This window comes from Protomyctophum bolini (assembly GCF_963924005.1).
Source record: "Protomyctophum bolini genome assembly, chromosome: 16".
NCBI lineage: Eukaryota > Metazoa > Chordata > Actinopteri > Myctophiformes > Myctophidae > Protomyctophum > Protomyctophum bolini.
In genome coordinates, this window is record NC_137877.1 from 12619976 (window position 1) to 12644567 (window position 24592).

The 24592-nt window shown below is 43.6% G+C and overlaps 1 protein-coding gene across 2 annotated transcripts; it reads right to left on the reverse strand.

Annotated features, from left to right (window-relative positions):
* Positions 1–270: 270 nt before the first annotated feature.
* On the reverse strand, positions 271–23961 carry septin10 (septin 10). 2 transcript variants are annotated; one of them, XR_013965572.1, is made up of 11 exons: positions 23821–23961; positions 22565–22682; positions 21349–21544; positions 20099–20285; positions 10882–11043; positions 7925–8021; positions 6900–7068; positions 6487–6619; positions 5227–5405; positions 1961–2025; positions 271–1833 (listed from the first exon to the last, which is right to left on the reverse strand). XR_013965572.1 is itself a non-coding variant. In XM_080786644.1 (10 exons), exons 1-10 carry the CDS (start codon positions 23848–23850, stop codon positions 1818–1820), a joined length of 1287 nt encoding a protein of 428 aa, XP_080642770.1. In that variant the 5' UTR covers positions 23851–23961; the 3' UTR covers positions 271–1817. The 2 variants fall into 2 exon arrangements, 1 of the variants encoding a protein (XP_080642770.1); XM_080786644.1 differs by lacking the exon at positions 1961–2025.
* Between the last annotated feature and the right edge of the window lie 631 nt (positions 23962–24592).

Here is a 24592-nt window from a genome sequence, read left to right on the forward strand (position 1 = left end):
GTAAAATGAGCCATTAAGACAGCATCAAGACCCACCAAAATAAATTTTAGGTGACTAAATTAACTGCAGGTTTAGTCAACTAAAAACTTTTAGTAGACTAAAACTAGACCAATACTAAAACATTCCAGGTGACAAACTAAATGAAGTTTCATTCCAAAGACTGACTAGACTAAAATAGAAATTTGCTGCCAAAAACACATAAATCAACAAATCTAACCACTCGAAGAATATACAGCATCCTTGAAATGCTACATAGAGACAGGCAGAGTGTACAGTGTGAAAAATACAAAGGTTTATTTAGATATTTGGATGGGCAAAAAGGCTCCCACAACACTGTTTATTCATTAAATACAATAGCAGATATAAAACGTGTCATAGAAAAGCATTAGAAATCTTTAAAAACTAGGTTGTTTCCCTGGGAGTAAACTTGTTGTTGGTAGTGTCAGTTATACAGATTAAGGCACATACACATTTGAAGCACTAGTTTGTTTGAGTCTAAATTGGGACCCAAAGTTTTAAGAGTAAAGGCTGTGAGTGTGTTGCGTGTACGGTATGTTGACAAAGCATCGGGTTGTCAACGTCGGGTTCGGGGACCACCAGGAAGCCCAAATGGACCATTTATGGGTCTGTAACAGAGTTCAATTCTTACACTCCCCAAGGTTTAATTAACAGAGAATTTTACAAAACGTAAAAATAAAAATGGCTACACATTCCAATATCCAAGTTTCCAATACGGGGTTACTTTAACCCATTAGTAGAATGCTACAAGCATACTACGTTTAGTTACATTGATTCAAGTTGGAACATGCATCCATTGATTGATCGATCGTAACATGCTCTGAACCACGGCCGAGAGACGCCGACGCCTTTTGAGATGTTCAAGTGGAAGTCTCCTCTCCTCTCCGCTCGTAGTGCGGCACCGAGTGCAGCACTTTGAGCTTCTAGGTCTGCCGTTTTTGAAAAATCGTGAAAGATTTGAGTTAAAAAAATGTTCGCTCTGAGAGAATATATTCAAACATTTGGGCCACATTTTCACGATTAAAAAAAAATAGCTTAAGTATAACGTAATGCTATAAACGCCAAAAGGCGTCGGCGTCTCTCGGCCGAGGTTGAGACTGGTGGGCCGCGAGCATTCAGAGCATGTTACGATCGATCAATCAATGGATGGTGTTCCAACTTGAATCAATGTAACTAAACGTAGTATACGTCCCTATGTAGCGGTATCGTGTGAAAACTCACTTCAAGGTTTTTATGAACGAATACTTTGCTGTAAGCCCGCTCTGGACTAAGAGCGTCTGCTTAAAATGCATGAATTGTGAATTGTTTTTACATATATACCATTCTGATATTACAATCATACTGTTTGACCAATTAATTGGGGGCCCGCAGGTTGAAAACCACTCACTGATCTAAGAGGGAATTATTTGGCGATGGCGGTGCTTTGCTTCTAGTGTTTTCTCACACCTCTGTACAACATTCATTCATTCATTCATTCGTCAAGGTGCCTTTCAGTCTCAGCAACAATAAATGGGAGGAAAAACAAAACGAACAAACAATGTCATATAAAAAAATGAATGGATAAATATCAAACATATCACAAAAAAGCAGGCTATAAATCCCCGCTAAGACAATGTTAAAAATAATAATACCAAGGGAAAAATGGCACCATAAAAACAAAAAAACTAAAAACATTAACTTGGAACTTTGGCATGCACGCATGCGTACGCACTACAGGTGTGTTGAAACTTCCTTCTTTCCTGGTTTGGGTTGTTTTTGAAGACTGGCCAGCGGAGTGGGCGGGGCTGCCTGGAGGACCTTCACAGAAACCCTGAACTGAAAGAGGACAGAAGAAAACAGACAAATGGAGCTTTTACAACGAGCTTGTACGCAAGTGTTTATTTAAAGCTAGAACATAAATATGATCACAGACTTATTTTTTTTTTTACAATTGTAAGCTCACATTTTAGGAGCTTTTTGTGGGTCGATGTTGATGTAGACAAAAATAGGTCACAGATTTATCTCGACCTTTAAAAGAGAATATAAAAGACAAGATTTGATACAGTTTGTAATGGGATGCAAAGCAAATACACGTTCATGTTATCTTAAGTATGTGTGTGAGTGTACAGATATACAAATACGGTTATGCGTGGCTGGGCGATTAACCCGACAATATATTTAAAAAAAAAACACATTTACAACAGACTTAATCTTGATCGTGTAGGTCGATTAATTGAGAAGCAGCTTTTTAAAATTAACTTGCAATTTATTTATTACACATCAATGTAATCCTTCACCAACGTCTGTGTGTGTGTAGTATGTTTGCGTTACTATGCTTGTGAGGACCTGTGTGTGTAGTATGTTGTGTTACTATGCTTGTGAGGACCAAAATGTCCCCACAGCTCTAGTAGAAGTTGAGAAACGGTTCAGACGGACGTCGTCAGAACCATTTTACTGGTCCTCACGTCGTCAGGACCATTTTCCTGGTCCCTTACGTCGTCAGAACCATTTTACTGGTCATCACGTCGTCAGGACCATTTTCCTGGTCCCTTACGTCGTCAGAACCATTTTACTGGTCCTCACGTCGTCAGGACCATTTTCCTGGTCGTCGGGACCATTCTTTCCTGGTCCTGACGTCGTCAGGATCATTTTCCTGGTCCTCACGTCAGGACCATTTTCCTGGTCCATATTTTTTTTTCTTATTTGTACAAACTGTAAAAACTGTACATTGGTGACTATAATCTAGCATTCTAGCTGATCTTGAGGCCTACCAAAACGGGAGAAAAGCTTTTCCTCCTCCTTATCAACTAGTACCAGCAAGGTCGACTAGTGGATTTACTCGTTGAATAGTCGACTAGTTGCTTAAAGCCCTACCTGATTCTAGTTGAGTGCTGGTGTTGTGCACCGAAAAGAGTTTTTTTAGTTTTTTTTGCTTTAGCCTTAAATGGTAAGACCACATTTTTTGAGGTTTGGGTTGTGTAGTTTACCTTGCCATGATGTAACTCCAAATGTGGACAAGAAATTAAAAAAATATAATTCTGACAAAATATAACTTTGACATTGTACACTGAAACAGCTCTCTTTTAGTGCGTAAACAAAACACAATGTGATATTTCTGATGCAAATCAAAACACAGGACAAAAGGTCAACCAGGGTCTGGGCTTTCTCTAGCCACGCTTTTATTGACACCGATTCTCACAGGGGGGGCGGGGCTGAGGGACAGTGACACAGTTCATACGGCCAGGGGGGGCGGGGCTGAGGGACAGTGACACAGTTCATACAGGGAGGCTCTTTAGCCCTCGAGGGTCCGGTCTGCGGGGTGAGAAGGCACAGAGTTAGCCCATTTAGGCCAGTCATCGAAATTTAAAAATTGTCTTCTAAATCATGACAGTTTTCTGAAATACCGTATGTTTCTATATCAGTGGTTCTCAATATTTCCATGTCAAGGATCCCCAGAATTATGTAATTGGCCACCGACCACCCCCCCATCTGAAAATATGTTGTTCAAGCTCGTAGCGAGATTGTAGATCTGCTATTTTTCAATAGCTAAAGTATAACATAATGCATAAAACACTAAAACAAGTTGGGGCGCCAAGGTCCCTCCCGGGGCGATCTACCAACTATCAAACACAAACTAATAATTCACTTCTATTCTCTGTTCTTTCTAGGCGGTAGTGGCGGCGGCAGAGCACCAGGAGGCGCTCTCAGACCGATGGACAGCAGGTAGGTGGGTCTAGTATAGTAGGGGACAGGCGAGTGCTTTAGAATACAGGGTCTCTCCCTATCCCAGGACACGGAACCAGGCTCAACCGGATCTTCAGGCGGATAACAGGTGAGTGGGTATATCTTCAGCCAAATAAACAGATAACAGGGGGCTTCTCAGTCTTCTTGTCTCTTAATAACCTGCCATCTCTTCTTTCAGATCGAGGCCCCGTATTAAACGTAAGGGAGGCTCCTGATCCTTTAACAACATCCACGGGAGCTGGCCAGGATTGTTACTCTTCTATAACATATCTTTGATCATTAGCTTCTGCTCCGATGGCCGTGCAGGTTGTTCTCCATGAGTGAGGTAAGATTCAAGGTTGGCTTACGACCCAAGTTGAGCGAAGGCGTCCGGGAGATGCGGGGACCACTCGCATTAATGGACCGGGCCTGGGGAGTTGTCCGTTGGCGTGGCTGATCCGCTTTCCTGCTGCTCCACGAAGCCACCTGAGGTTGGCGCTACGAGCGCGCTTTCTGTCTGACCGCTCTGCGTGGTGAACCAGCCGGCACCGACACGCAAGGCGGCCGGCATTTATGTTCTGCATTTAAGTCAGACGTCATTTTGTAGTCCTATACGTCACGTCCGGGTCCAAGTGGCACCAGCTCCTGTCCGCTTCTCATTGTAAATAGCAATATCTAAACGCGTGAATCTTTTTACAATGACATTATTTTTCAGAAAGGAAGCCATTGAGGGTTAAAATGCTCAAAACACTCGCATTGAGCTCGCCTCAGAAGCTTTTGAGCTTGTAGATCGGCTATTTTTAACAGTATAACAGTAATATGCAGTGTGGAAATATGTGACCAGATTTGACTGAGAGACTGCCATCGCGCAAATGCCAGCGTTTCAAAAATGAGTTAATAACACAGTGACAGTAACAGAGTGACTTTGAGAGCTGTTTCAGTGTACAATGTAAGTCAATGAGGAGCATATTTTGAATTATCAATTTCTAATCACTGGAGCATTTGTTTTTTTCTTGTTCACATTTGGAGTTACATCATGGTAAGATAACTAACTACACAACCCAAACATCTAAAATGGTGGTCTCACCCTTTAACCCATTTTGGACTGAAAAAATCTTTAAAAATCCTAATAGTTTTCTGAAAAACCTATGTTTCTATGTCAGTGGTGGTCAAACTTTTTCACGTCAAGGACACCCAGATTCATCTCTATTGGGCCACGGACCCCCATCTCAAAATATATAGTTCCAGGGACCCCCCCAGAAGGAACGAAAAATGTTCGTTCTGAAATATTCAATATTCAAAGATTTGCACCACATTTTCACGACTTTTCAAAAATAGCAGACCTACAACCTCATAGCTTGTAGATCTGCTATTTTTCAATAGCTAAAGTATGACATAATGCTTAACACCAAAAGGGGTTCCCGCCCAAAATGGGTTGAGTATAGTAATACTACAAACGTGTGTGCGTGCGTCTGTGTGGCGTGTGCCTGTGTGTGAGTGTCGTACTTCTTCCGGTCCTTGTCCTTCTTGCCGTTGGAGGTCAGGCTCTGGGCCTGCAGCAGCTGCGCTGCAGCGCGTCTCTTGTTGAAGGAGCTCTGGTCCTCGTCCAGCATCCTCCTCTTCTCCTCCAGCGCCGCCTTCTGCTCCGCGTGCAGCCTTTTCAGCTGCTCGAAGCGGTTCTGCAGCTGCGCAGGCACACACACACACACACACACACACGCACAGGCACACACACAGTACACACACAGGCACACACACACAAAAGATGTAAGGGCAATGATACCAGTATACCACCAGTGTTGATTTCGTCGACTAAAACTAAAGACGAAAAATGTTCGTCGACTACCTTTTTCCACTGACGAAATGAAAACTAAGCTACGATGACTAAAACAATGACCAAATATACTGACAATTGTGTCAACAAATAAAAACTAGACTAAAATGTTATAGGAAGGGACTAGTGGACAAGAGATCCAGTTTTATGCTAGGTTGCACGCTGAAGATAGCAGATCTACAAGCTCACAACGTGCCGCGACGCGGTGTGATCCGAGCTTGTAGCTTGTAGATCTGCTATTTTCAGCATGCAAACAAAGTGTAAAATCTGCCTTTACAATGACATCAAGGCCTGTCAAAACAGTCGACTAAAATCGTATGACATTTGGTCGACTAAAACTGGACTAACACTTTACACCAGACAGGTGAGTTTTACTTGGAGACACCCTCAGTTCCATTTCCTGACAAACAGGAACCCAGAACCAGTTGCTGATGCAGCGACAGAGATTGCCCTTCCCTGTCCGGCTTGTTGATTTCGTCGACTAAAACTAAGACGAAAAATGTTCGTCGACTACCTTTTTCCACTGACGTAAACTAAATTGAAACTAAATAAAAACTAAGCTATGATGACTAACACTATGACCAAATATACTGATAATTTCGTCAAGTAAAAACTAGACTAAAATGTTAGTAAGGGTCTAGTGGAAAAGAGCGTTGTGAGCTTGTAGATCGGCTATTTTCAGCAAGTGTAATATGCGTGTGTTTCATCATGCCTCATACTGTGATGTCATGAATGAATGTGTGCGGTCAGGCCAATGAGCACCTCTCGTACTGTGATGTCATGAATGAATGTGTGAGGCCTTATGAGCACCTCTCATACTGTGATGTATGAATGTGTCCAATGAGCACCTCTCATACTGTGACGTATGAATGCATGTGTCCAATGAGCAACTCTCATACTGTGATGTATGAATGCATGTGTCCAATGAGCACCTCTCTCTCTGCGTCCTTCAGCTCCGACTCCTTCTCCTTGACCCTCTGGACAAACATCTGTCTCATCTCCTCCTCCCTCCTCTGCAGCTCACTCACAAACTCCTGACGTTTGGCCTCGTATGTCTGCTGCAAGCTACACACACACACACACACACACACACACACATTTAACATCTTTATTTGCATTCACATTTAACAAGAAATTCATGAACACAAACAATAGTTTGTAAAACTCTACAACAAGTGCTACAGGATACAGATCACGGGTACAGAAAGCATCGCCTTCTAGGCTTTTCCATATACTGGAGAATGCCAATTATTGCAGACACTGAACAGAATTTCAAATTTCAAAACACACCAACTTGGGTGTGTGTGTGTGTGTGTGTGTGTGTGTGTGCTGGTGTCACTCTGACCTGACAGGCTTGCACTCGGGGCCCGTGTCCTTGAAGCCCATCTCCTCCAGCTTGCAGCGGCGGTACAGCTCGTAGTGCCTGGTGTGCGTCTGCTCACGCAGGTCCTCCATGTTGATGCAGATCAACATCTCCCTCAGCTTCACAAAGTCACAGTGGTTCTCGTTCTCCACTGACACACACACACACACACACACACACGTTAGGACTACTATACACACACACCAGTGTTTTGTTTGGCAGCACATTTTGATTTTAGTTTTCGTCAGTCGCTTGAATAGTTTTCATTTAGTTTTAGTCACATTTTAGTCACATGGAATGTTTTAGTTAGTCTGGATTTAGTCGACTAAATCTACATTTGATTTAGTCGACTAAAATGTATTTCGGCAGGCCTTGATGCCGTCGTAATGACTGATTTTACACTTGCTGAAAATAGCCGATCTATAAGCTTGTAGATTGGCTATTTTCAGCATGCAACCAAGTGTAAAATTACTTTTACTGGATCTCTTGTCCACTAGTCCCTTCCTAACATTTTAGTATAGTTTTTATTGGTTGACGAAATTGTCAATATATTTAGTCTTAGTCATCATAACAAACTTAGTTATGTAGTTTTTGTCAGTGGAAAAAGGTAGTCGAACATTTTTCGTCTTAGTTTTAGTCGATACACACACATCTATTCAGCACACAAACGATGTCAGTATTTCACACCTAAAGAATTTACAATATAGAAACACTATGTGGTGTGATGTAGTGTGTGTGTGTGTGTGTGTGTGTGTGGAGTGTGCTCTCCTGCTGTATTTTAATGCTAAATAAAGAATAAGTTGTAAGCTAATATGAGATGTGTGATAGTCTTTATGACTTATTAGCCCTTTAAAAAAATGCATGTAAATATTTTCATTGTTGAAAGAAAATTATTACTTTTGCCTATAATACAGGCATAGCACTGTGCAATGTGTCTGTTGATTGAGTTCACGTCACAAATACACACATTAGAATCGCGCACACACACACATACTTAGGTGACCTACCTTGTACCACACCCCAGGGGTACTGGCGAGCCTTCACCATCTTGTTGCCCACCATCACCTCCTCTGTGCTGCCCACCACTGCGAACGGCAGGTGGCCCTGTGTGTGTGAACAAAACGTGTCACACGTCTGTGTGCGTGTGTGTGTGTGTGTGTGTGTGTGTGTGTGAAGAAAACGTGTCACACGTCAGTGTGTGTGTGTGTGTGTGTGTGTGTGTGTGTGTGTGTGAACAAAACGTCAGGCCATGTGACTGACTTTCAGTGAGAAGACATTAGGGTCACTACTAGGATGTTAAACGTTCATTCATCGATTAATCGCTGTAAGAAATTCAATTGAACGCAACACCCTGAGCACACGGGACGAAGTTCTCCGACTTTTCAATTAGTAACGCCCAGCGCCCGGGACGAAGATTGATCAAAAGGACGGAGATTATTGATATCAAAACCGATCGCATCGCTCCACAGGATGGAAGCGTCTGTTGGGTAACATTCAATGTTGCGCAACAGTGGGACGTCATCAAAAATGTTCCCACCCCCGTTTAGCCAACGAGACCGAAAATCTTAAAACTTTATTAACTCTTGATCTAAATCATTCCGTCCAATTCTAATGTGCATCAGCTATCAGGAGGAAGTATCAGGGGGTGCACGGCCAACAAAGTTTGGGAACGGATACACTGTAGACTGTTTTATTAACCCAGTTAGGCCTGATGTCAAAATTTAGTTTTCTGAAATACAAGGACACCAATAATGTAATTGGCCACCGACCTGAAAATATGTTGTTCCAGGGACCTCCCCATGAAGCAAAGATTTGAGTTAAAAACGTACGTTTGAAAGAATATGTTCAAAGAATTGCACCACATTTTCACGATTTAAAACAAATAGACCTACAAGCTTGCGCTATTTTTCAATAGCTAAAATATATAATGCTTAAAACACCAAAAGGTGTTCCCACCCAGAATGGGTTACGGAAAGATTGGCATGTCAACGCATGTTCGGGTGTCAATCAAATCAACTGCGTCAGACGACTCCCGCAGCCCGCTGTTTTTTGTTAACTGCTCCTGGCGGCATAAAAAAAAAGAGCGCGGATTTCACATCATTTCAGATCGTCTTTTTCCTGCGATCCCATTGACTGTCACAACAGACAACATTTATAGATGGGTCTGGTTTGGAGTAGCCTAATTTAAAACACTGTCCGACTTTGTTTTGAGCCAATATTAATACCATGCGCTATTGTTACAGCCAGGAGCATCGTGCATAGCTCAGACTCGGACGAAATATACGACATCAGTTATGTTGTCATTATATATATATATATATATATATATATATATATATATGTATATAGAGAGAGAGAAACATTAGGCTAAACGTGTAGCCTATGGATAAGGGTGTATCGATACAACAGGTTTCAACTTTCGATTGATTGAACTGGCGGAGAGGTCCACATCTCATTCAAACAGCAGTAGGGTTTATATACCATAGGATAGGTCAAGTAATGTGATGCAATCACCGCCACAAATGGTCCTACAGTGTTATGTAAAATGCACTTCTGCATACCTCACGTTCCATTTCTTGGATTCATGAACATTGCATGCGACGTGCAGTGTCTGTCAGCGAGAGACGAGAGAGGGAAAGAGAAAATCAGAGAGAGAGCCAGGCAGAGTTCCACTGCAGGTCGCTCGCGGAAAGGTTTACAGACAGGACGGACAGAACTGTTTTTATCTTTTGACTGACAAAACATTTAGAGGTTTAATAGATAGGTCTATCGGGTTGGAATGATTTCAAACACTGTCATTTAGTTGGAATTTCAATGGCAGGCATTCTCACTCCAAGGAAATGTCGGCTCAGCAGCGCATCGAATTAAACAAACACCTCACCATTCAAAACGTCCTCTCATCATGGAACCTATTATCTTAAACAAATTCTAAGTTAACCGACGATAGATTGATGAGTCCAACATAATCAATCAACTTCCAGCCGCTCCACCACCACGCAGAAACATCAAACAACTCCCCAAGCCATGACTTAACATTATTGCAGACATGATTAGACGGAGACTCACTGATTAAGTTTATTATGATAAACTTTTAATTTCATATCACACCATATGCCTAGAACTTAGGTCGCCAGAACAGCACGAAAAAAATTATGTCATAGGTGACACAAAATTTGACTAAAACTAAAAGAAAACTATTCAAGAGACTGAGTAAAACCAAAAGTTGCTGTCAAAATCAACACTGGCTTGTAGATCAGCTTTTTTCGACGCACGGCACAACACAATCTATGCCAGGAACGTCAGGTTACTTTTTAAGCAGCATACCTTACCTGTGCCAAGACGTAACATTGCGTTATTAGCTTTTATTTAATTTTCTCACGCGATGTGCACATGGATGCGCCCACGGTTATTTATTATTTTTAATTGTCCCATATCTCTGGCAACTGCACTGCGTTTCTGTTTAACAGGTGGGGCGGATTGAGTTGACAAGCATGCAGTGCAGGGTTGACTCACTGTGTGACTGGCCAGAGGCTAGTGCTAAAATGAGCAGACGAGGTGACACGAGTCCTTGAGTGGCCATGCTCTCGTCTCCCAGTCAAGGACGTTCATTTTAGGTATGCTCTCGGCTCGTTTCTGACACCGTGTAAGATTACTTATGTAATGCGTAAGAATCACACTTTTAAAATTGGTTGTGTAAAAAATATGCAATTTACACGCTTCAAAATCAAACAGCAGGTGCCGTTCAAGATCTTGTTGACTGATGATGCATTTTTTACTAATGCTGACTGTAGTGTGGCTCAGAATGTCATCTTCTGCTCATTGCACACACACAGAGAGAGAGAGAGAGAGAGAGAGAGAGAGAGAGAGAGAGAGAGAGAGAGAGAGAGAGAGAGAGAGAGAGAGAGAGAGAGAGAGAGAGAGAGTGTGTGTGTGTGTGTGTGTGTGTGTGTGTGTGCGTTCCTACATTCATGGTGGTGTTGACCTTGGCCACGGTCTCGTCGTCCAGGGGGAACTGGTATATCTGAACGCCGTTGCTCACCAGTTCACTCATGATCTTAATCTTGAACTTGTGGAGTTCACTCTTGGTGATGGTGTCTGCCTTGGCAATCACTGGGATGATGTTCACCTTGAGACAGAGAGAATGACTGTGTTAATAAACATATGCCAGAAAATAATGTACATTTTGGCATTGCTCCCAGGTCAGTGTATACGGGCTAGGGCGGGTCATACTTTTTTTTTTTTGGAAAATCAAAATGCTTGCAGTGTCTATTTTGTGTTTTTTGATGGAGAATTCAAATATGACATTGTTTTTTTGATAGAATAACTCTAACCTACATTATTTTGTACTTTTGCCCGTTTTAATCTCTTTTTAGGATTTTAAAGACAACGGAAAGCATTTATATTAACAATTCAAGTGCATGTATATCACTGGATACAATTATGATGATCAATTATCACTTCCTGAACAAGTCCTGTCTCAGCCCTAGACATCAGTCTCCTGCTAGTCTCCTGAGCCCTCCATCCCTCGTTTCCTGAGAGAAGTATGTAGCAGAAGCCTCAGTCACCATGTTGACAACCCTCTCAATGCTCTGAGTGTGGCAAGGCCAGTTGGGCACATTCATGGGGGTGACAATGAAGATCTTAATCTCTGAGGTGTTTAGTGTGCAGGTGAGACCAGAGGTGGCTCTGACACACCTTCTGACCAGCTAAACAATCCACCAATGCTGGAAGCATCATAATTGATCTCAGGTGTACTTCTGGTTCTTACAGAGTTGTCTCCCAGCTGAGTATCTGGGCCTCCTTCTCCCCTGATGGCTAGGATTATCTCCACCCACTCAATCATCTCATTCTGATCCGAGCACAGCAGTGCCAAATGGAGATAATTCTGGGGGTTTTTGACATGAAAAAGGTTGAGCACCACTGACATAGAAACATAGGTTTTTTTGTGGTGCACGACATACCTCCATAGAAATTACTGGAATCAGTCACAGCGACTGAACACCTGAATCCATGAGGATGGGTTGTTGTCAAACACGTGAGCAGTGATGGCCATGTAATGTAGGACAGTGGTTCCCAAACTTTTTCATGTCAAGGACCCCCAAATTGACACCAATTAGCCCACGAACACCCATTTGAAAAGACATGAGAGAAGTTGTTTGTGGTGATTCTCAAGCCGTTTAACTTCAAGGTCCCTTAGATTGACATGCATATTAGTCTACAGACCCCCATTTAATGGCATTTCTATCTCTGGGACCCCCGGTTTATTTTGTCAAATCAACGTTAATTTAACACAGAGAGTGTACAAATGGAACCAAATGGACCCATTTGTACACTCTGAGTTACAGACCCATAAGGGTCCATTTGGTTACTAACTGTCATTTAGCTGGGGACCCGCTGGAACTCCCTCAAGGACCCCTAGGGGTCCCCAGACCCCACTTTGGGAACCACTGACGCAGGAGAGTTGAACACGTATGTACATGTGAGGTCAGTTGCTATCTAATAAATAGTAAATGTCGTTTGAATAAGCTAACTGTGCGTCCTCACTCTTTAGAAGGCTGTCCTGTCTGGGTGACTGCAGGGCCAACAGTCTACTGAGCTTAAAGCCTGCATTCCATTCCTCTGTCATTCCTGTCTGTCTGCTTCCCTGTCTATCTGTCTGTCTGTGTTGCCTTGAACCCAAGACATGCTTGGGGAAGGAGCCCTTGTGTCTGCACATGACCGACAGACAGACGGACGCACAGTGACACGCACGGTCGCACGCACACACCCCGTTTCCTGAAGGAAGAAAAATGTTGCTGGTAATAGCATACCAATAACTGTCTGAGTGACTGAATGTGTTTTCTGTGTCAGTGATGTGGTTCCAACAAATGTCTCTTTCTGTACAGTGACAAAGGCGGAGGCTAGAGTGAGCTGTGAGTGAGCAAGCGAGAGAGAGAGAAAAAGGAGGAGATTGCAGCAGCATTCCAGCACTCTTTCCACCCCATTGACATGCAAATGGCCGGGTTACGTACACTGTAGAGCTGAGAGCTCACACACACACACACACACACACACACACACAATCACACACACACACACACACACACAATGTACACCACACACACACACACACACACACACACACACACACACACACAGAGAGAGAGAGCATGGGAAAGTGTCAGACCACCACCGGTGCAAAGGGGAAGGGTTCTGTTTAGTGGGATCGCTCCGTTAGTCTTCTCAGCATCCAAACCAGACATAATAACAACTGTGGAGGAGGAGAAACTCCAAAAACAAACCACCACATACTCTGGCTCATGCCTCGCTCATGCCTGCCTCCCTCCCTCCCTCCCTCCCCGCAAGCTTGGAATGGCTTTCCAAAGGCTATAAATGTCACTGACATCGTCAGTCGTCACCAACTAGCAGAAATAATAAAATAAATTAAAAGCCTGGGAGTGTAACGGCAGCTTTGTGTGAGTGCCATCTCCAAACTAAACATGCAGCCCAGGGCTCTCAAATTCGAGGAGCAAATATGCATAAAACATAATTATGAGCTGAAGAGGCATCGACGATAAGGATTGTTGTTTTTGTTTGTGTGTTCAGGCACAGATGCACACAAGCATATAAATGGTAATGGTGCATTTATATAGCGCTTTTATGCAAAGCACTTTGCATAGATCAGTGGTTCCCACACTTTTTCATGTCAAGGACCACCAAATTGACACCAATTAGCCCGTCGTGGACCCCTGTTTGAAAACATATGCCAGGGACCACCATAAGATAGATTTCTACGGCTCTAGCAGTGATTGTCAACCCGTTTAATTTCAAGGACCCCCAGTTTGACATGCATTAGTCTACGGACCCCCATTTATTGGAATTATTTGTATCTCTGGGACCCCAATTTATATCGTAAAATCAATGTCAATTTAACTCAGAGAGTGTACAAATGGAACCAAATGGACCCACACTTTCTTAGTTACGGACCCATAACGCTCCATTTGGTTCCTAAGTATCATTTGGCTGGAGACCAATCAAGGACCATCAAGGACCCCTGGGCGTCCCCGGTCCCCACATTGGGAACCACTGGCATAGATTTTTCATCACATTCACACACACACACACACACATCCATACACCGATGGTGGAGGAAACCTTGCAAGGCACCAACCAGCTCATCTGGAGAAAATAGGGGTTCAGTGTCTTGCTCAAGGACACTTTCGACACTAAAAGGTGGTTGCACACTGGACACGTTTTTAAAACCGATGGAGAAATGCCGCTAAAAATCAGAATAATGCGCTCTGTTTGCAGGGACCTTAACTCTGGGGGAGCTCGGGATCAACCCGGGAACCTCACGGTTCCCATCCGGCCACTCTATAGGCCACTCTGAACCCACTGCCGCCCCGTATACTAAGTATCTGCCAAAATACACACACACATGCTGTGTCCAACGACAATGGGAATGGAACGTTTCAACGGAATGGAACGTTTCAACATCAATTTAAAACGTTTTACCCATTTTGGGCGGGGAATCCCTTTTGGTGTTTTAAGCATTATGTTATGCTTTAGCTATTGAAAAATAGCAGATCTACGAGCTTGTAGATCTGCCATTTTTGAAAAATCGAGAAAATGTGGCCCAAATCTTTGAATATATTCAGGCATGCAAACAGGCCCAAGGTGAAAAAGGTGACAGTGTGCGGGGCCAACGCTGTGCCGCGGGCAAAACCGCGGCGCAAATCTTTTAAGCGTTTATCGGTACTAAACCCACTTTGGGGGGGGGGGGGGGGTGTCATGGGGGACAGTATATACTACACTGTACTAGCCCTCCTCCCGGCCTGTGTGTCTGTGTGTTAGGCTGTGCAACAGTGACACTTGGTGGTGAACAAATGCTATAACGCTATGTTTCGTGCTCGGACACAGCCAGGGACCCAGGGACACAGCCAGGGACAGACCCAGTGACACAGGGGCAGCCAGGGACAGACCCAGTGACACAGGGACAGCCAGGGACAGACCCAGTGACACAGGGACACAGCCAGGGACACATCCAGGGACAGACCCAGTGACACAGGGACAGCCAGGGACAGACCCAGTGACACAGGGACAGCCAGGGACAGACCCAGTGACACAGCCAGGGACACATCCAGGGACAGACCCAGTGACACAGGGACAGCCAGGGACAGACCCAGTGACACAGGGACAGCCAGGGACAGACCCAGTGACACAGGGACACAGCCAGGGACACAGCCAGGGACAGCCAGGGACAGACCCAGTGACACAGGGACACAGCCAGGGACAGACCCAGTGACACATGCAGGGACAGCCAGGGACAGACCCAGTGACACAGGGACACAGCCAGGGACACAGCCAGGGACAGCCAGGGACAGACCCAGTGACACAGGGACACAGCCAGGGACAGACCCAGTGACACAGGGACAGCGAGGGACAGACCCAGTGACACAGGGACAGCCAGGGACAGACCCAGTGACACAGGGACACAGCCAGGGACACAGCCAGGGACAGACCCAGTGACACAGGGACACAGCCAGGGACACAGCCAGGGACAGCCAGGGACAGACCCAGTGACACAGGGACAGCCAGGGACAGACCTAGTGACACAGGGACAGCCAGGGACAGACCTAGTGACACAGGGACAGCCAGGGACAGACCCAATGACACAGTGACACAGCCAGGGACAGACCCAGTGACACAGGCACACAGCCAGGAACAGACCCAGTGACACAGGGACACAGGGACACCGCCAGGGACACAGGGACCCAGCCAGGGACAGACACAGGGACACATACTGTAGCTGTCTATAGTGTGGTTGAGTGGCTGCACCACTCAAAAATGACAGATGATTATTTACTAAATCAGTACAAATCTAGTCAGTATTGAGCAAGATGTTAACATTCATGTCCTGATAGTCATAGAACAATTAATTTACTCCAACAGGAGCACTAGCCCCTCGAGGAGCACTAGCCCCTCCTATATTCAGTAGATTTGTGTCCTAAATGCCATTGACAATGAATGAATTGTCATATATCGGCTATTTTTGTCCTACACAATCCTACACATTCATTGTCACAAAAATGACAATGAATGGATGATGTATGATGATAAGGGTCACTTCACACAGGTGTGATTTAAAGAAAGAAACTGGTCCAGCACTCACACTCCCATCTCAAAATCCCTTACAGTTACACTCTTCACATCATGTAAAATAGAAAATTATATTCACTGGCAAAATAATGAATTATAATACAAATAAAATGTTTTGGGATGGTTTAGTCAACAGGGTCAGTTTACTTCATTATTTTAGCCTTAGTCAATTTAAGACATGTAGAGTAACATCCTCTCCTTATTCAACAGTTGAGCTGCATGTTTTCGTTTTTAATATATCCATCCTGCTACCCTAATAGACAGGGGTACATGAGCACATGTGAGTTTCTTTGTGCTCTATCTCCGACCGAACCACACTTTTACCACACATCTCTCTATGCCAAATAAAACCTGCACACTCCCACAAAGAACATAGACTACATTGCATTCGCCAAAAATGTCTTATTTACTGTTTAAATATTACTTTTCTGAAACACGCTATTCTTGCTCAACCTCCAACAGCCTACGTCAAAATCGTCATGTTGGCGTCTACTACGCCAACCATGTTCACTTAATGGGGCCAGGCTTTCACAGTGACACACATGTTACATGAACCACGCGCCCGGGATGGTTTCTACCCCTCAATGTCGTATTTGCTGCGCCCTTCTAATTCTGCGCCACGCCTACTACACTCACTGCTTGCAGCAGCAGCACTCGCTGGGAGCTGGGTCTGAGGCGGCCGTGTGTGTGCGTGCGTGCATGTGTGTGTGTGTGTGTGTGTGTGAATGAATAAGGCGCTTATATCGCTTTTGCTCAGTGGATGGGACATTTACATTACAGCAATCGGATGGACTCGTGGATAACGGGTTAACGGCATGGTTGTGTGCAATCGGAGGGAAAGGTTCCACAATCCATGCTAGCTGCTCCAGACACAGGGGAGGGGAGGGAGATGGCCCGGCTCACGGGACTCGAGTGCGATATAGCGCTTATGCAACAATTACCCTAAAACACAAGCACCTCAACTCAATGTCATTGTGAATAACAATTTCGAGCGATTTTTTTTTTTTTTGAATGACACTTTCACCCAGTATGAAGCTAAATGTGGAAGCCGTGTGTGTCACACCAAAACTGGTGTCCTATAGAAACCTGTAACCGAACGATCCTCTTGCATCTGGGCTGAGGGAGGCACTGCCTGCGAGTTGGCTCCGTCTAATAAGCAAATTTAGAACTTCCTGTTTGAGAGCTAGCTAATTTAAGACATCCGGTTGCCTTCAGAATAAAATAAGGTTATTTAATTCGTTAATTAAATAATTATTACATTACATTATTTGTATTATTGTTACATTACAGTTATTGTAAACACACATTAAAATAAAGACATATATCTATCTATCTATTCAGGCCCATTCAATTAATCTATCACTACATTAGTTGCCTGTTCAAAACTAAACTACACTTTATACAATTTACAATTTAGGCATTTAGCAGACGCTCTTAATCCAGAGCGACTTACATTAAGCAAGAACAAAAAAGCATGGGAATACATCACATAAAGACATTTATCATGAAACATGCGTAAGCTAAGAAAGTAACAGTGGAATATCTATAATGAAACTATACATATAAGCTATACATCTATACTACTATGCTACACATATGTACTATGACGTGCTATGACTACATACAATGCACTTATGCTGTCTACATAACATGCTATAAGTCTGTATCAAATGCTATCTAAGTCTACAGAATTGCTATCTAAGGGGGTGGGGTAAGTACTATGGGCCATGATGGAGTCTGAAAAGGTGGGTTTTCAGACTACGGCGGAAGATTGGGAGTGATGCTGCAGTTCTGACTGCAATGGGAAGTGCATTCCACAGTTTTGGAGCCAGAAGGGAGAAGAGTTTGGGACGTGTGGAGTGTTGTCCCGGCGTTTTTAGTGAGGGTACTTCCAGCTTCCCTGCGTTGGCTGATCTGAGTGAGCGGGAGGGTTTGTAGGGTTCGATCATACTTGCAAGATATGGGGGAGCCATACCTTTGGTTGCTTTGAATGCCAGCATCAGAGTTTTGTATTCTGTGCGGGCAGTGACCGGGAGCCAGTGGAGGGAGCGGAGCAGGGGGGAGACATGTGAGAATTTTGGCTGGTTGAAGACCAAGCGAGCTGCAGCATTTTGGATCAGCTGGAGAGGCTTAAGTGCACATGCTGGTAGGCCAGTAAGGAGGGAGTTACAATAGTCACGTTTTGACAAGACTGTTGTCTGGATTAAATCATTTTTAATGAAATCATTGTTGCAGCCTACACACATATATTCAGGCCCATTCAGAACACATTTCCCAAATCTCAGTGATTTATCCACACATCGCTCTGTGTGTGTGTGGGCCGCGTCGCCCTCCAGCTGCAATTGCGAGTGTGCGCTGTGTGCAGGGCACACTACTGAGTTTAAAAACACAGCTGAAACATGAAGTGGAATCTGTCAACTCCCGCAATTTCTTTCTTCCCATATTGCGCTGCAACGACACTGGGATGAGGCCCCCGAAGGGGGCCGAAATTCTAGTTTAGTATAAGCCCTGGCACGCACGCACACACACACACACACACACACACACACACACACGCGCGCGCGCGTGCTTTATTTATTTACTCATACGCATGCATGCACACACACGAGCACACAGACAGACACACACACACACACACACAGCGAGAGAAACTGACGCCGGCGCGTCCACACCACAGACAGTATAACGCAAAGTGCTAACGTTGCTAATGCTAACTGTAGCAGCTAAACTAATGGATCGACTGGCGAGTCACAGACAGTGTGTCAAAATTCATGCCGAGTCCACACAAACAGGTTTTTTTTCCGCGGAGCGACCAGCGGCTGCGCACATCATGCCGCCCAGATGCAAGCAGAAATATCGCTCAGAATCATTAGTGACTCACGAGAGTAGTCTGTCAGATAATTCTCCGGGCAGCGAGCTCGGGCTTCACAGACCCCCTCACCCCCCCCAAACATTTTTTTAACGGATTTGCATGAATCACACAGGTCCTATATTTGGGATAAAAACGGCGATTTTCGCCGAAAAGCTACACTTTTGCATGTCTGTATATTGTTTCAGAGCCAACATTTTAACTCAAATCTTTGCTTCTGGGGGTCCCTGGAACAACATATTTTCAGATGGGGGTCGGCAGCCAATTACATATAATCTTGGGGGTCCTTGACATGAAACATGGGTTTTTCAGAAAACTGTCATGATTTAGAAGTTATTTGTAGAATCGTCCTTAGGTCTAAATGGGTTAAAAGAACCTAGGCCTAACTCTGGCATGTGATCCTTGGTCCGAGAACCTCATTTCGAATCAATTTAACTAAAACACGTGTGACTGTGTGAAGAAAGCTTACTGGTTGAAGAATTATTTAAAAAAAGATCTGCTTCTAGCAGATGGAGCTTTTTAAATCTTAATAGCCAGTACCGTGCTGCATGCATTCAGCCCTCTCTGGCTGCTTGTGTGTAAACAGGAAGTCAGTAGAAAAAGATATCTGTGCATGACGCCTACTTTCACTGGAATAGCAGCCTGATAAATAAATGGCTGGTAAATTAATACGATTATGCATAGAGCGCCTAAGGCCTGACGTCACTCGCTCATCCCCTGGTTTCCCCTGGTTCACGGAAGTAAATTCTCTATGTAAATCGTTTCATATAAGCTTTGTGGTCCAAAAATAAACAAGCTGTCTCTGCGTTATTGTCAGGGAGGTGTCTCTGTGTCGTTTGCAACAGTCAGTCACTCATATATGATACAGTCTGTTTCTAGCGAAAATTGTACTAATTCAGTAGCAGTAATAATAACGTTTTCTCGCAGTCAGTTGATTCTTCATATCCATAAGCGGCCTGGATGATCTGTTTATTTTTCAAACACAGTGCTTATATGAGGCTAGCTAAAATCCACCTATGGGGATTACAATGCAGATGAAAAGTACACGAACCTGCGGATTTGCGCCCTCTACCGATATTGACGTCAGACTTCGGTGCACTATATCACAAACTACCCCCCCCACACACACACACACACACACACACACACAGTCACACCCCTTGAGTTCCCCCACCTTGCTGTCGAGTTTCTTCATGGTGACCAGGTCCAGGGACTTCAGAGAGTGTCCCGAGGGCGAGATGAAGTACAGGCAGGCGTGGACGCGCGAGTCGTGGTAGTTGTGGAGCGAACGTTTGATCTTCAGCTCCTCCTGGAGGTAGGTCTCGAACTGACGGTCAATGTAGTCGACCACAGGCTGGTAGCTAGGGGGAGGGGAGAGATATGGCCGGTTAAGGCAAAGGTTTACGACTTTACGGTGTTGTACAACAAAAAAGTGTTTTGGTCCACTTACGTGGAAGGTTTGTACTCAGTAGACACACGACTACTATCTCACATAACATTTCATTAATTACATTTACATGTTAATATCTCCACAATATTAAATTGAGGGGCAGGTCCTCATTTTCAATGTAGCCGAATACAGAATACAAATCAACAATATACAAGTCAGCAATTTACAACAGAAATCTTAAATATACGAATCAGAAAACATATGATACCAAAACTAAAGAACTGATAGATAATTAATTAAAACAATTACAATGTTGAGCAAAATTGCTGGAAATAATTTCCCTGAATTGTCCCAGGGAAGGCAGTGACATCATTTTTAAGGACTTCTGGATCTCATTCCAATCAAAAGGAGCACCGTTTTGTCTGTTGTCTTGTCCATGTATAGTCTATTGTCTGAATGGGGACATACTACTGTTCTGGAGAATGCTGGATTCAGAGCAACATTTAGTTTAACATTAAGTATTTATCCAAGAAAATGTCTACACCAAGACACGGTTAAGTTACTCCGCGGTTCGGTTCAAACACCGATTTTTGGGTCACGGTTTCGGTACAGTAATTAAGCAAAAGAAAAAGTACCTTATATCGCCAACTTTACTTCGAGGCAAAATAATGCACCATATGTCACTAGTACGCATAAGTGTGGGAGGTACTGTCGCATCGAAGGAAAAAAAACATCACTTTTAGTTTATGGCAATAAATCACCGGCTCTGCATAAGGACCTATGGATGTTTATAACGATTACAGAGAGTTCCTATCTACAGTCAACTTTGTTGGAACTGGTCTGGAAATGACTTATAATGAGCTGAGTTCCCTCCTGCTACGAGTCACACACACGACTGATTATTGGGCATAGGCGGTTTTCGGTGACCCGACAACAGGGCTTGTTGAGTTTAGGCTTTTATACGTCTCTCACTTACACATGAACACACACACATACCAAGTCCCCCCTCCCCCCCACAACAATCCTCCACCCACCTCTCCTGTTTGTTCATCTGGTCCCCAAAGCCCACTGTATTGACCACAGTGAGGCGCAGCCTGACGTTGGTCTCCTGCAGGTCGTAGGTCTGGGCGTGCACCTTCACCTGGGGCTCAAAGTGGGACGACTCAAAGTTCTCGAAGTTGGTGTTGAACAGCGTGTCCATCAGGGTGGATTTGCCGATGCCAGTCTCACCTGGAAGCAATGAGAGAAAAGGCGATATTGGACTGTCAAACACTGATTTTTATCATTTATGATGATTGTATGGGTGTAATTTCATTGTTCCATTCCATCTATAATCATTTAAAAGGTGTTAGTTCTTTTTTGTTAAAGGGGATCATAAAACACCTTGCCCTGAAGGCCTGTCTTCCATTGAATCAACCCTTTGATCAAGCGATATGGAAAAGGACACGCCCGTTATTTCTTTGTCATGATGGGACCTCGCCTGACTTTGGAGAGAGAGGTATAAACTAAGGCAATGAGAACAGGTATGCGAGGGATATTCGGGAGGGGCTGGGCTGGGCTGACAGAGAGGACATGGAAGGCTGAAGCCATGTTAGGGGAAAATGTTGTTTGGCTTGTTCGATACTCTTCTAAATAATCATCTGTATGGACGATAGATTATTTTTCCATATGAAGAGAGACACAGAGAGAGAGAGAGAGTCAGAGAGAGATAGGAAAATAAATATAGCCATATAGCTGCAGTGATGTCCCAGGATGCAGGGATGGTCTTTTAGAATTTAGATGAGTCCCAGGGCTGGTCTTTTAGAAATGAGTCCCACTTCAACGACGTTAGGAGGCATATTTTGCTATTTATTTACAAATTGCAGCATTTAACTCCCATTTCATTTTATATGGTTATAATGTAGTTATATTCATGTAGAAAACAGAAAAAGAAAGGATTATTTTAACTACAGCTAGCAAAATAAACTAGAATAAAAAACAGTACAGTAATACAGTAGTGCATCCCGTGGATGCAGACTGAGGTCGTTGTTTAATTGCGTCCCTTAACTAAACAACTGCGTTTTGGGATGCAAAATGCACCCTATTTTAATCTCTGTAGCTGGTTAACAATTGAGTCAGTGATGCAAATGGTGTGCATCCTGCATCCTTATATCTCTGTGAATTTCCAAACAACCATTGGAAAGTATTTTTGAACACGCCTTACGTGTCAGGTGGTGATGTGTGTCTGTGGGAGGTGTATTTAGTACGTACCTATGCAGAGGATGTTGAAACAGAAACCCTGGCAAGTAGACTTGTTCACCAGCTGGTCTGGGAGGCTGTCGAAGCCCACATGACCAGACAGGGCCAGGGGACGCATGCCGTTGTTATCCTGCACAAGACACACAGTACAGTATTAAACAACCAGGTATTCCTAAATGTAAATTCAGTAAACTATGCCTAAACCTGACCTTATTCCTTCCTGGACTACAATTCCAAATAAGTGAGCCCTGTGTCCATGACATCATGGAGCCCATGGACACTTTGAAATACTGAAATTTCTAAAAAATAAAAACACACATTACCCACATAAAAATCCCAGGAAAGTGTTTCTTGTCTCCCGAACATCATTGAAATAAGATCTGTTTGCTAAAGGCGTGAAGTGGCCCTTTAAGCCATGACACTGGTGAAGTACTAGTGTCATATTGTCAACCATGGCTAAGCTCAATGTATGTCAAACTGGGGGCCACTAAAATAAATAGAAAAAAGGTTGAGAATCACTCATTGATTTGAATTTCCTTGTAACCTAGATGAAACGGTGTTACAATTACAGCATGATTGTAATGCTTGGGGTTATAGGAAGACACAAACACACGTTATTTAAAGAAAATAATTGGTTTTGCCTCTGTAGCACTAATGTAGTGCAATGTGTGATGTGTCTGTTGAGTGCGAGTTCACACCACAAATACACCTCGTACATACCAACAGACACACACACACACACACACACACACACACACAGTTAGCCCCTCTGCTTGTGGGGCTAACACACTGACACACACACACACACACACACAGTGACACACACACAGTGACACACACACACACACACACACACGCACACACACACACACACACACACACACACACACACACACACACACGCGAAAAGAGATGATGCCTTGTTCAATGTTTGTTTGGCAGGCATGCATCACCAGCTGGAGAGAACACTGACGTTATTAGCCAAGTTGTCTAAACTCTAAAAAATAAAACACTTCTTGGTTATAAATGCAAAGCTTTCAATTTGTTTAGACGTAAACGCATCTAAACGCACGTACGTTGGACGTGGTTGAAATTAAATGTTAATATGAAAGTGTGTAGTTTAGGTTCTGGTCTGCATTACGTGTCTGATAGATAGCTTTAGCATCGTTAGCATCTCAGGACAGGACACCACTCCCTGTCCCTACAGACCGTCCGTCTGTCAACAACTAAACTACACTTATTCAACCAGAAAGAGGACAACTACTCACCGGCTGCCGCACTACATCGGAAGAAGCCATGTTTTTACTTTAAAAAAACAAACAGTATTGGTGATGGCTGGCGGTGGCTAGCAACAACAACAACAACTGAGAGAGTAGAAAAGTTCTTTCAGAATGTAATGATTCCCCCCGTTCAGCTCAGAGTGGCCTCATCGCACGGTGACGTATAGACGACGGCCCAGACCAAACCAACTCAGGAATTAGGGGACAAGGTCTTAGCTTTAAAGGTTGAAATGTCATAATTAAACAAAGACGAATGGATCTTCTCTTAGAAAAAAAAATGCTGGAAGAACGGTTCATTAGAAATACGTTGATATTTTTTTGTGATGAAGTAGTCAAGTGCATGTTATTTATCACCATGTGATTTGGGACTGTATTGAATCCTCCCCTTTCGTCATTCTACAATGGTAGAGCTCAGATGGGAAGGCTTTAGGCCGCCATGATGGCTCTAAGGGAGACTTTTTGATTGATTGGAATATGTATTAACCATATTAACACTTAACAGTTTGCAGAATTACAGTACATTTCAAGCACAAACTAAATACAAAGACTGAGTGGACGACCCAATTAAGCATTATACTTGTTTACAAGAGGGTCCACCTTGTTCAATTCATCAAAACATTTAGAGACGTACAAAAAGAACAGAACAGGAATTCATCATAAGGGAGGTAAAAAGGGAAAAACGATAATAATCATAATAATAATAATTAATAATAATACAATTTTACTACTACTAATAATAATAAGATTTTAACAATAATAA